Source organism: Pholcus phalangioides, unplaced genomic scaffold, assembly GCF_987345545.1.
Source record: "Pholcus phalangioides strain wild (caught in Gottingen) unplaced genomic scaffold, Ppha-v1.0 ptg000008l_1, whole genome shotgun sequence".
In the NCBI taxonomy this organism is placed as follows: domain Eukaryota; kingdom Metazoa; phylum Arthropoda; class Arachnida; order Araneae; family Pholcidae; genus Pholcus; species Pholcus phalangioides.
In genome coordinates this window covers 49,814,593-49,827,632 of record NW_028301601.1, presented here as the reverse complement: position 1 = coordinate 49,827,632, position 13,040 = coordinate 49,814,593, and the positions used below count along the sequence as shown (strand labels likewise).

The following is a 13,040-nucleotide window of genomic DNA, read 5'->3' as shown; positions in this document are numbered from 1 at the left end:
CCTTTAAAAGTTACATCATGAGAAAAACAAAGAATGACGGCACTTGTCTCGGGCCCCAAGGTCGGAGCCCTGTGAAAACCACCCATATGAAGAGGGGGGCAGGCATAACTATAACTTTATTCGAGAAACGTCTCACAGCCCTTTTCAGCAATCTTGGGTTGCAAGTTTCGGAGTCACTGCTCCAGAGGCTTATTTAGGCCTTGTTTATCACAAACCTTGAAATTCCGTAATCAGAATACATTTTTTATTACCGATAGAGAGCACCATTAGGCTTGACTTTTCAAAAAATTGATCTTCTGAAGAGAAATTCATTCCAGGATATTAGAAATGATCATATGCGATTGTAGTTTCTAATGGGCCTCTAGAGATAACCTTTTTTCTTGTCGCGAGCACTGCCTGCACCCATCATCAAAAGAACACTCTTTTGCGCAAGATTGACGTACGGATGCATGAAATCAGGATTTCAATCCTTGAATGCGATTTGCACAAGTTGTTTAATTGGAACGTTGACCAAGTGCTCGCACGGAATCGGACACGAGCACTCTGGATATTTCAGGGAGCAACACCGGGGTGCTCGCGAGCAATGGGTTGAAGATGCCTGCTCTAGAGCCTAGTAAACGACTCGCTCTCACCCATATAGTCAAATTCGAAGAAGCATGTTTAAGAGTTCTCTATCACCCGTTTGATGATCATAATCCTGATGTTAAAAAAATGCAAACATAAGGGCTTATACATAAAAACCACTAACACATGCACAGATAAGATTATTTACTTACGTTTTCGACACCGCCACTCCAAACATGATCAAACGCATTTCCATGGCTATATCCATAGTTCACATAAATATCCAAACGAGATTAATTTTTAAAAAAAAAGTATTGTCAAAATAAAAAAGAATCCGAACATCCACACTGTTTACCCTTCCAACACGTGCAAAGTATCAGTTACCTACGCCTACGCAATAAAAGTGAATAGACGCGAGCAGGAGAAGGTTAATTTTAGCACGAGTCATGCATACACATACACAACACTCGATTCTTCAGAAAGCGATGATAACACAGGAGAATGATTCATCGTCCCTGATGTTTCCAGTGGCGTAAGGACGTGCTTGGCGTAGAAAAAAAAAGTAATGTTTTAGCACTTACACAGTCGGACAGAAGCTCTTTTTTTTCACTTCGAATAGAAAAAATAAAAAATAAATAGGAGCAACGTCACTGTCTAGGATGTGCTCAAGAGCTGCAAAACCTCCATTGAATAAATGACCACAATTTCATTTCAAAAACTATCATTTTCTTTCCAGCTTGATAACTTCTGTGCGGGCAATTGGATGAAACATTCAACGAAAAACAAAAAAGAATATAACCATTTCTCTCTCTCCTGTTATTCTCGAGAACATCAATTCGAATTGCTTTGGGACAGAAGTGCCAAGAGCTAAAACACACAATGAAAAAGAAGCTCCATCAAAAGCCATTAACAGTCGGATCACAAAAGCATTTTTCCTTCTCTCCTTATACTCAACTTGAAGACACTCGAGAGAGTCCTATCTTGGATACGTGCCCGTCAAGAGAATCCTTTAACAGTTTGACAGATCGAACTTGAAATGTTTGGAGAAGAACTCATCGTAAGTTTTGATTTGATTCTGCATCAGACTGCTGCCTGTTCTCAGTTTGGATAGTGCTTATTGCTGGAAAAATGCAGGAATTAACCATAGCGATAGCCCCGGTATCTGTGTTGTCTCAAAGTTAGCAGCACTGTAAGTCAGTAACGGATTTGTGAATGTAAACTCACTGATGAGGATCGAAGATGATGTTGGATCTTTGAATTGCACGTCGCAAAAACCTTATTATATCGGACTGGACTACTCGCATCATCCTATAAAGACATCTAGACTTTGAACAATGGATAACGGTAGATTCATAGATACCGACAGCTCCACACATGCGAGCGAATTACAGCTGGCGATGCCGTCACAACAATGATGGGGATTGCGAGTCCTATAGAAGTTTAGATACATCAAGAGAACCTCGTTTTCTAACCGTTTGGAAGATAAGAACTTATCGTTTACAGATGGATTGTTGACTGTTTACAATTTCGATAAACATAACAATTCCATAGATTCACCATAGCGGTAGCCACGATATCTTTGTGGCCTCAAAGCTCAGCAAGATGAAGAACGTCACAGAAATTTTGTTAAATCTAGACTATTCACATCGTCATATAAAAGCATCTAGACATTGAATGGTGGATACGGACGGAAAAGATTCACAGATAGTGACAGCTACACATACGAGTCATAGCTAGGGATGCCGTCACGATTAAGGCGGTAATTGCGAATCCTATGAAAATTTGGACACGTGACCGTCAATCCTTTAACCGACTGGGAGACCGGAATACCGACTTTTCAAACTTTGGCTTTTGGGAGAGTCAGTCTGGAAAATGAATTCACTGATGAAGACAAGAATTGACGTTGGATCTTAGGATTGGACGTTGCAGAAATAATATTGTTATATCAGATCTAGACTATTCACATGTCCACTTGATTTGTAATGGGCATGTAGCCCTCGAATAATGGATGCACATAGAAAAAAAAATCATAAATACCGACTTCTCAGACAGCTCCACACGTACGAGTTTTAGTAGTGATGCCGTCACTATCATGACAGTAATCGGAAGTTTGAACAATTCCCATGTAAGTTTAGACACGTCTGTCAATTCTTTAGCAATGTGGAAGATTGGAACACTGACTGTACAGCTGAAAATTCCATGCATTAACTATTGTGATTACGGCAATATCTTCATCAGAGGCGATAGCTGTTTAGTAGATAGCAGATAACGATTTGTGACAATCCGGATAATAAAACCACTGACCAGAGGTGACTGACACTGACCACGGCCCAGAGGTGATGGAAAATCTTTAGATAAGACGTTATTTTAACACAAGATGGAAGTATTCACATATCCATCTGATCCATAAAACGCATCTAAACTCTGAATAAAATAAAACAAACATCTCAGACAAACAGCTCCACAAGCTATAACTAGCGATGCTGTCACAAACATGACTGAAAGAGGGGGAAAAGCTGTCAATTACATAACTCTCTCTTGGCCCACAAATTGACTACGACTGTAGCGGAAATTATGATAGACGAAAAAAGAATTCAAAACACGCCTACGCGTCGTTTTCGAATCCAGCAGGTTCGCCTACTAGATGAGCCCTCCAGTCCGAGATAGCGACAACATCGACAGCGATTACATACATAATTCAGAATGGGTAATATAGAATACAAAATTGGCAAGTGCAGTAGATGATTTATAAAGTCAAATATTGAAAAACAACCATTCTGTATATATTAGAGAACTGTTCTGCCCACACGCACGTGGACAACACCATTGCAAAAAAAAAAAAAAATAAAATAAAGACCCGCAAGAACACCTTTCCCATCTATTCTGAATAGCTTCAGGTGTAGCCAAGGCATGGTGTGCAAGGCACACGCCCCAAAAAACAAGAATTAAGCTTCTCTAAGTTAATGGGACTCGAAACGAACAGCAAAATAGAAAAAAAAGGCACAGATGGTTCCAGGACCATTCGAATTAATCTGCATGTTGCGCGGCTAATTAAAAACTTTTTTTTGAATGGATTTTTCTAGCGAGAGATAATGCACTATTCTTCCAAGAATTGCGCCATTACATGAGTATAATAATAACCAAGGCCATCTATTGGTAGAAATAATCGAGTTCGGTATTGGCTATTGTGAGCAACCATGTTTTATTCAATAACACGAGCAATTTCATTTTTTCGATTGTGAGTAGCCATAAAATGTTTTATTCAATGAAGTTCATTTTCTTTTTCAAATAACTTTTTTTTTTTGCGGTTTTTTATTCTCTCTCAGCCGTATTCATTAATGGTGTTGGGTTTTGAACGAGGCCAAATTCAATTAGAATTTTGATTATGGATCATTGCGCATAAATATGAATTATCGGCCCATATCGATAAAACGAAGGAAATAAATTCTCATTAGTAAAAACTGATGTAAAAAAAAAAAGACCTAGTTTTTTCTAAACAAAAAAAGACCGGTTTTTTTTTGGTTCTCCAGAGTCTTTGATGACGGTCCACCAACCAGTATTCGCCTCTCAGTGAGGATCTTCAACCACTCTTGGACCACGAGCGTCCAACACAACACCCATATAACAATTCTGGCACTGAAACTCAAGTTACCATGCTAATGATTTTTGAATACAACTTGAATGGAGTGTTGCATCTTTAGCATCTAAATATGATGATAAATAAAGGATTTTAATCTCTTAAAATCTTTTCTTAATTTCTATTAAATGTTGAGATTATTCTTTTAATTTGAAGACAGAGGAAAAAAAACCTAGAACATATTTTTCCTAATGTTAAAGGTAGAGAAAGATGGGCTGAGAAAATGAGCAATCTAAGATATCAAAGCAGATATTTCCTGGATATTATGGTGGGATGAACTCGGAAAGAAAAGTCATCTTGCCTCTGCCGGGATACGAACGCAGTCCCTCTTGCATACCGGGCAAGAATGCTATCATCTATACCACTGGAGACCGAAAATGCCTTCATTGTTTCACACACTGTGGCGCGAGGCGCCGAAATAGAGGCATTAGTAGCTCCCAGGTGGGTAGAGAGAGAGAGATACTTCTGTTTTTTCCTCTCAGATCAAGATATCAAAGAAACACATTTTTCCGGATATTTTCAGAGTTCACCTCAACATAATATCCAGAAAATATCCGTTTCCTTGATATCTTTGGGCTGAGGGAAAAAAAAACAGTCTTTCTTTACCGTCCCACCTGGAGGGCCATTTCTTGAAGTTAAGAGAGGCTACTAACGCCCCAAGTTCAGTGCTTCACATCACAGTGCGTGAAATAAGGAAAGCAGGGTCGTCTCTCTAGTGGTGTAGATGGTAGCATGTTTGTCCAGTATGCAAGAGGTTCTGGGTTTGTGTGTCCCGGCGGGGACAAGGTGACTTTTCTTTCCGAGTTCACCCCAGCAAGGTCTAAATATTATGCTGACTCAGCATAATTTTTTTTTTTTAAATAACGTGATCAGCACGTATTCCCAAGAGATCGTTACGATCTGTCCAGGGAATTTGTTAGTGGACATCCATGCCCGACCCGGGATTCGCACCCAGACCTGCACAGTCAGAAGCTAGCTCCCTAACCATTGGACTGCCACGCGGCAGTCCAGTAGTTTGGAAATACTCCCTAATATCTAGAAAATATCCGATAAAGTAGAGGTAACTTACATAAATGGCGCATGTCCTTTTCCCTACCATTTTTCTTTTTTTCGAAAAATATGCGTAAAATTATAAATTTGTGTGCAATGGATAGTATTCTGAATAGGTTGATAGAGAAGAATGATAAACAGAGTTCTAAATAAAAATGACGGAAGATATTATAAACAGAAAGATAAAATTTAAACAAAAATTATAGTGAATAGGATTCTAAAAAAAATGGTTGATAGGATTGAAAATAAAAAGGGTGATAGAAGTCTGAATAGGACGGTAGATATTATAAAATGAGATGATAGGTAAAGGACTGAACAGGATGATAGATAGGATTCGAAATAAAAAGGATGATAGATAGGATTCGAAATAAAAAGGATGATAGATAGGATTCGAAATAAAAAGGATGATAGATAGGATTCGAAATAAAAAGGATGATAGGATTCTAAATAAAAAGGATGATAGGATTCGAAATAAAAAGGATGATAGATAGGATTCTAAATAGAAAAGATGATAGGATTCTAAATAAAAAGGATGATAGGATTCTAAATAAAAAGGATGATAGATAGGATTCGAAATAGAAAAGATGATAGACACGATTTAAAAAAAAACGGATAGAATTCTAAGATGATAGGATTCTAAATAAAACGTTTGATATAAAGGATTTTAATTACAACACTAGATTTTTTAATAGCTAGGATTCTAGGCTGTTTAGAATCCTAAATCAAAAGAATGATGCGATTCTTGACGCAAAATGATAGATAACGATTGCAAATGGGACAATAGATAGTATTTTGAATAGGATGATAGAGAGGATTCCAAATATAGGATGTATTGTCTCAAGCTCAGGAACTCAACGAAAAAAATAGATGGTAGGACGAATACAGTTGTGCGACTCGAGTCCGAAAAATCAAGTGTCTGAGTAAATACGTTGGACCTGACTATTGGCGTCGATCTACATAATTACTCCCAACTAATCATGAACAATAAAAAAAAAACTGCTAAAAAAATTATAGTACAGAGAAAACCAAATACACATGCAAGAAAGTTTTCCCGAGTCACATTAATCCGAATCCGGAAACTTTCCGTCATTGTCATGGAGAGGAGGAAATACTTCAACAATTGCACAACTGTTATTTGGCAAGGACTGGAGGCCCTGCAAGTTGTTTCGAGTTAGCTCCATAGATTAAGCATCATCGATCTCGAAAAGAGAGGACTGCCACGTGATCGGAAGTTGGGACTTTTAAAAAGATCCGGTGCAGAACAGGAGTCGTCGTCGTCGTCGTCCGGGGGCCAGGACATCACGAAAGGAACTCTGCAAGTAGAAGAGAGTAAAGGCAAACGCTTCCGCAGGAAATTATCTTCGAAAATGATTTCGTTACAAGTTCCGTTGTTGTAAGGCGCGAAAGGGGCGCCGAAGACGGACGGGGGGCATCCCTACAAGTAACGGGGAGCTACAAAACACGAAAATAAATGACGTTGGGAGGCCAACTCGAGTAATATAAGTTGTGTATCGATAGGGTGTCATCACACATTTCGACCCACGGGTAAGTTCTCATTACGGCTTACAGATTGGTTTTTCTTCTTTACATTTACATGGCGATTCATCACACAGATAGGATGCGTGAAGTCGTTATTCACAGTTACGTCGATTCCTTCAAATACACCCAATAAATAAAAAAATAATGAAATTTCGGTCACGTAAAAATAATTCATCGACAACGATTTCCGACGACAATGGCAACCGACAAAATTCAAACCGTTACAACCAACAAAAAATTCGGACAACAGCAAAAGACGAAAATTCGTGCAATAGGAACAGACAAAAAATCGAACAATTTGTAGCGGCAAAAACTCGTACAACAATGTGAAGCACCGAAAATTCGGGCAACAACGGCGAGCCAGAAGAATTTAAGCAGTGGCAACCAGAAAAAATTCGCACAAAATAGCAACCGACGAATACGCAAACAATGACAAGCAAAAAAAATTCGAACAATAATGAAAATCGTGAAAAATTGGAGCAACAATGACAATCGAGAAAGGTTGGTACAACAATGACAATAAGAAAAATTGGAGCAATGACAACCGAGAAAAATTCCAACAGCGGCAAATGCGAAAAATTACTAACCAACAAAAATTCTGACAATGACAAACGACAAAAACGCAATGGCAGGCAACAGTAATTTGATGACTAACGACCAACAAAAAATTCAGACAGAAATGGCAAACAAAATTTCGGACAAAAATGGCAAGTGGTAAAAATTCGGAAGCACTGGCAACAGGCAAAAATTCCGACAACTCTGCCACAACAATATTGTTGAGAACAGGATAAAGAAAATTCACATGAAGAGAGAAACATTAAAGTGCTGACAAGATTTCAATGCGTGCGTGTAATGAACTGACCGCAAAGATATGGCCAATGTAATAACGGATTGTTAGAAGCGTTGAAATTCCAGAAACAATGGGGTGCAGACCGTTAGGGTCCGACAGAGAAGAATCGAATTCCTGCATCTCGAATTCCTCAGCACAAGATAAATCAGTAAGGAATTGAGCTCGAAGAGCGGTATTTCCAAGAAATTAAAGTAACTACCATTCCAGTCAGTATCTACCACGATAATACGAAATACCTACTTCGTACAGGTATCGGAAAGGAATCCAACGTAAACAAGAGAATAATGAGAGAATTCCCAACCGCAAATGCCACAACATTTAAAGACTTCAATAGTTGTGGTAGCAGAAATAACAGGCAATTGTCACAACACTCGACAATTAGTAGAAGATTGAAGAGGATGTTCCGCAAACCGCATAAAGAGGCTTGGAAACTCGCATACAGCGTTTAATATAATGGGCAGTGCCCATTGTCCGAGAGTCTCCCCCACAACGTGTCCAGGTAATATGGCGGGACCTTGAAAGCCCATCAAATTCTGGGCGACCTTCGACAACCAGCAGCCACGAGGGGGGTATTTTCCGCGTCCTTGCATTTATGCGGAGGCGGATTGCGAAATCGACACCATAGCGATTTAGTTCCGTTTCGGCGTCCATATTATTATTATTGCGGTTTCTTGAGACGATTGACGTGATATCAACGTGATAAGTCGTTTCATTCGTCGTGGAACAACTGAGTATCACGAGGAATTATTGTAATGAGTTATTTTTCTATAACAGTGGTTCCTACTCCCGGGCCACATGGGCCCCTTTGCGGCCGTGGGATATTCTAAGGGAGCCAGGGGTGAAAATTACGGGAAAGGAAACCCCGACAGGTGATTAAGAAGGGCCACAGAGAGTTGTGAAAAAATCGCGAAATTGTGTGAAAATCGGATGTGAAGAAATAAAGCTTTCAAAAGAAAAAAAAATGCGACTATACTTTCAGAATCAAGTAGAGTTGCCCATAAAACCTGTGCCATCTTAAGAAAGTATCCGGGCATGACCCAGAGGCCCTCATGCTCATAGAAGGTTCTACATTACACATGCTCAACCCTTGGCTCCCTCGAAGCCATCTATCTGATGGTTCGCGACCTCCAACACAATTTTGTGAGAATGAACTAAGCTACTCACATTCACAGTGGCCCTCGGCATATTTCCAGATCACTTAAGTCCCCCGAGACAAAGTTTCCAGAGCACTAAGTGGCCTGCGGTGCAGTCCCGAATCACCGTGGATCAAACATGGCCCGCGCCACGTTTTTAAACCAATGAAGGAGTTCACATTCGCCTAAAGGTCTACAACTCTATATTGTAGTTTCCAAAACTGTTTGTTCCATCGCCTCTCTTCTTCAGAAGAGGAACTGTTGTCTCTCAGTGTCCCCAAACTCAAGCGAACCCATAAGACCCTATGCCATACCCATTTCCGTAGCATCTATCACCCCTCTCCGCCCCACTTTAGACCATTCCATCGCTTCCCCAGGGAACGACAATATATATATGACTGGGAAACGCTGGCCTATATGATGAGATCTGGTAATACGATCTCCACGACTTCCTCCAGCGAAGTATGAGGGCCCCCCCCCCTGCCGGATAGCCCCCGGATAGTCCTATATTATACGGTGCAGATCAATTTTTCTCCTTATAATCTGGCTCTTGGGGAGGAATTATAATACTTTCAACCTCATTTAAAATAGTTTTTGTTCATTATGAAATTGATTTTGAATAAATTCAATAGAGGGTCTCCAACAGCCCGGGGGGGGGGGGCACAGGTTCTATAATAAAAAAAAAATAGATTATTGACGTCACGTTAAACATTAGAACGGTAACAGTCGAATCCCGTTTTAACGAATACCGTTACAGCGAAAATCTCGTTATATATATATTACGAACACTTTTCTAATCCTCCAAGTAAGTTTACATAGGAAAAATACACTTGGAATTCCTTTATAACGAAATTTCATTATAACGAAGTGATTTCTCCGGTCTCTTGGAGTTCGTTATAACGGAATTCGACTGTATCTCAAAAGTAAGTGTCAAAAACTAACCTGTACACAGTTGTTTTCCTGACGATCTTGTAGTGAACTCTCACACCGAAATGCGATACGTTATCCATATCCGACAGCACCAATTTCATCGTCATCACATCAACACAAAACAACCAACATTGACTATGTTGATACACACACACACACACACACACTGGATAGCACTTGAAAAAAATGACGTGAAATCCCCAGGGGAAATAGAAAACCTCACTAGAAGGAACCACGGATGAACGAACATTTACTATTATCACCGAAAGATGTCGTTATTCCTGCAGAAGGGGAAAAAAAAAAAAAGTCCAAAAACAGAACCGAAAAGCCTCAAACCAGGAATTAATGGACAAAACACAGACAAATCCTTCGACCAGCTTCTTTTGCATTCATATATATATATCCAATGCACCAACTCTAATTCGTAGAAATTCCGTCTCTTCTACGTCAAGTCCTAAGAAACGCGACAGAACGTTATTAACTAACAAAAGAACGTTTAAAAAACACAAAGTATAAAAGGTGTAAAAAGAATGAATCGCCCAGAATTTGGCGTCGAAGTTGGTGCCGAAAACGTAAAAAAACAAAACGCCTCACAAGAAAATAAATAATTGCCTATCCGTAAAAAGCGTGATCATCGAGCCAAATAGTAAAAGAAAAACACACACGACTTCCCAAGGACATTGAATTTTCAACGCTCTGATGCTGTTTGGATAGGCTTTTTTTTGTCTAAATAACTTTGTATTTTCCATTACTCAGTAGCAGGAAAAATTTCACAAATACCAGCTGGCAACACTTTGGAAACGATCCCAGAAAAAAAACAACAAGAATTCGGGTCAAACATTCTGGCAAGATGGGGTCTTTTGGGAAATACAGAAGCTTTCAGAAAAAAATTATTGAATATTAATACGAATCAATAAAATAAAACTTAATCCTGAAGAGAAGACCGTCAACGTGGCATCAAAGACAGTTGAGCAAACAATTCTGGGTCGAAAATTCAGATATTTTCTGGCAAGATGGTTTTCGTAAGCTCCGAAAGACCCCCAAATTATTGAATATTAATACGAAGCAACAACATGAGGCGAAATTCTGAAGAGAAAACGTCAATGCGACCGAAAGTATGATCCAAGACAGTTGAGAAAACAATTCCGAGTCAGTATTTCAGATTTTTTCCGGGAAGACAGGGGGGTTTTTCGGAAATACAGAAGCTCGCAAAAACAAATGGTTGAATACGAAATGATGAAATACGAATCAATGACATACTGCTTAATTCCGAAGAGAAGACGTCGATGCAACAACATCCAAGACAATTGAGCAAACAATTCTGGAACGAAAATTCGGGTATTCTCTGGCAAGAAAGGGTCTTTCGCAAATTCAAAAGCTTTCAAAAATTAATTATATTGAATATCAATACGAATCAATAACATAAAACTAAACCCTGAAGAGAAGATGCTAGTGTGGCGGGGAGTTGGATCCAAAACAGTTGAGAAAACAATTCTGGGTCAAATTTTCAAAAGGTTTTCTGGCAAGATGGGATCTTTCGGAAATACAGAAGCTTTCAGAAAAAATTATATTGAATATTAATGCGAATCAATAACATACAACTTAATTCTGAAGAAAAGACGTCAATGCAAGAGAAAGAGAGTCGGATCCAAGACAGTTGAGCAAATAATTCTCCAACCAACTGTAGATTATTACGTAGACACAGCTGGTGTGCAGGTTGAATAAACGAAACTCGACGTATTTACGTGAAACAGACACTGCCGGCTGGCCTCGACCGAAACCATGAAATCATCATTGTCGTAATTGCACCAAGGCACGGACAGAAACAGCAGCAAACATCCCTTATTCACACTGAATACATTTTATGGCATTTTATTTACTTTCTACGCAGCTACTGTGTCGATGACGAGTTGAAAAAAAAAAAAAATGGTTCCGGTAACGTCTGTGCCAAGCACGCATTCAACGCTATGGCGTAACTTGACTGTGTGCTAAGCATTCATGGAGGGGAAAAAATTCCCGTCATTAATGGTTGCTGATGAAGCGAGACACCTGTTTGGAATTATCATCATCATTTTGTAATCTTATATGATGAAATTTTCAAAACATTAAAAATTCCTCCATTCATAATCGACAGGTGGAACTAATATTTTTTACGCGCAACGAATGAAAGACTAAGGCAGATGAATTTTCTCAGGGCGTAGCGAGTGATAGTTGGGTGTGAGAGAGTACGTTTTTAAGAGGTGTCAATAAAAGATAATAAAATTTTCAGCTTGTGCCGTATTCAGAATATATAGTCAGTATTATTCAAATCATTTTAGGAAATATTTACTCGATTTAAGCTGAGCTCAGAGCCGTAACTAGATTTTTTGCCGCCTCAACAACTTTAAAATTCGATAATTTTGTGATCTTCGTTACCACCTAAAACTGCCCCCCCCCCTTCTAGTTACGGCACTGCGCTTACTTATCATAGAAGTAAGGGAAAGAAAAGCGATTACTGTCATGCGTGAAACAGTTCGAAAAACATAAATAAAAGATATTTTAATAAAAACTAATTAAATTTTGTTTCATAACACAGTGTCCTATAAATTTAGATGAATTTTTTAAAGGTCATATGAAAATCAACAAATTGACTCACCAGATCACGCATTTGCAGGTGTCAGGGAGTCGGATTTTCCCGACATAATTGAAAAAAAAAATAGTTGAAATTTTCGCCGATAAGTGGATGTATTCAGAGCCACGTACATCCAAATATAGTACACGGAAAAACAACTGGAATACAGCATAAGCGTATGCGGAATTTGCGGGGAGGGGGGGGGGCGTACGTTTTTTCCTGCAAAATAACACTAATCTTGGCTCGGGGGGGGGGGGTTAGATTTCCGATTCCATACTTCAGTAAGAACCGAAATAAAAATGAATTATCTTCACATTGAATAACTTGTATATCTGTTATCACTCTTAGGAACCCGACGATCCACGAGTCCCCTAACTATAACCCCCCGAAGTTAGCTCATGTCTCTCTGCCGGGCCAGCCGGTTGGTCGACCCACCTTCTGTCGAAATTTTAAGTTCAATTAATGTACGAAATGACATACGTCACTTCGACTCAGTCTCACCAGGCTTCGTGAAACACGAGACAACGTTCGGAGTCAGGCACACAGGACTAGAGACACCCGACGCACGTCACGATTCCCGATAGAAGCCTATGTTTTGGTTGGACACTTTGATCGGCCAAAGCCCAAACCCCTTTCAGAATGAGCTATAAAGGAGGAATTATTAGCCCAAAACTCATCAAGGCTCGGACGATGACCAACGAATGCATCCAGACCGCCACTTCGGCG

The 13,040-nt window shown here is 39.4% G+C and overlaps 1 protein-coding gene across 7 annotated transcripts in view; it reads right to left on the bottom strand.

Annotated features, from left to right (window-relative positions):
* Nucleotides 1–13,040, bottom strand: part of LOC149084447 (IQ motif and SEC7 domain-containing protein 1-like) — a 425,974-nt gene that overhangs the window by 67,520 nt on the left and 345,414 nt on the right. Inside the window, exon 1 of one of the 7 annotated variants that reach the window (XM_089234843.1) lies at nt 9,716–9,996. The exons of 5 other annotated variants lie outside the window; for them this stretch is intronic. In XM_089234843.1, the coding sequence (XP_089090969.1) occupies nt 9,716–9,810 (95 nt within the window). In that variant the 5' untranslated portion in view covers nt 9,811–9,996. Of the gene's footprint in view, nt 1–776; nt 848–9,715; nt 9,997–13,040 lie in introns of those variants that run through there. One more of the 7 variants, XM_089234845.1, reaches the window with a different exon arrangement.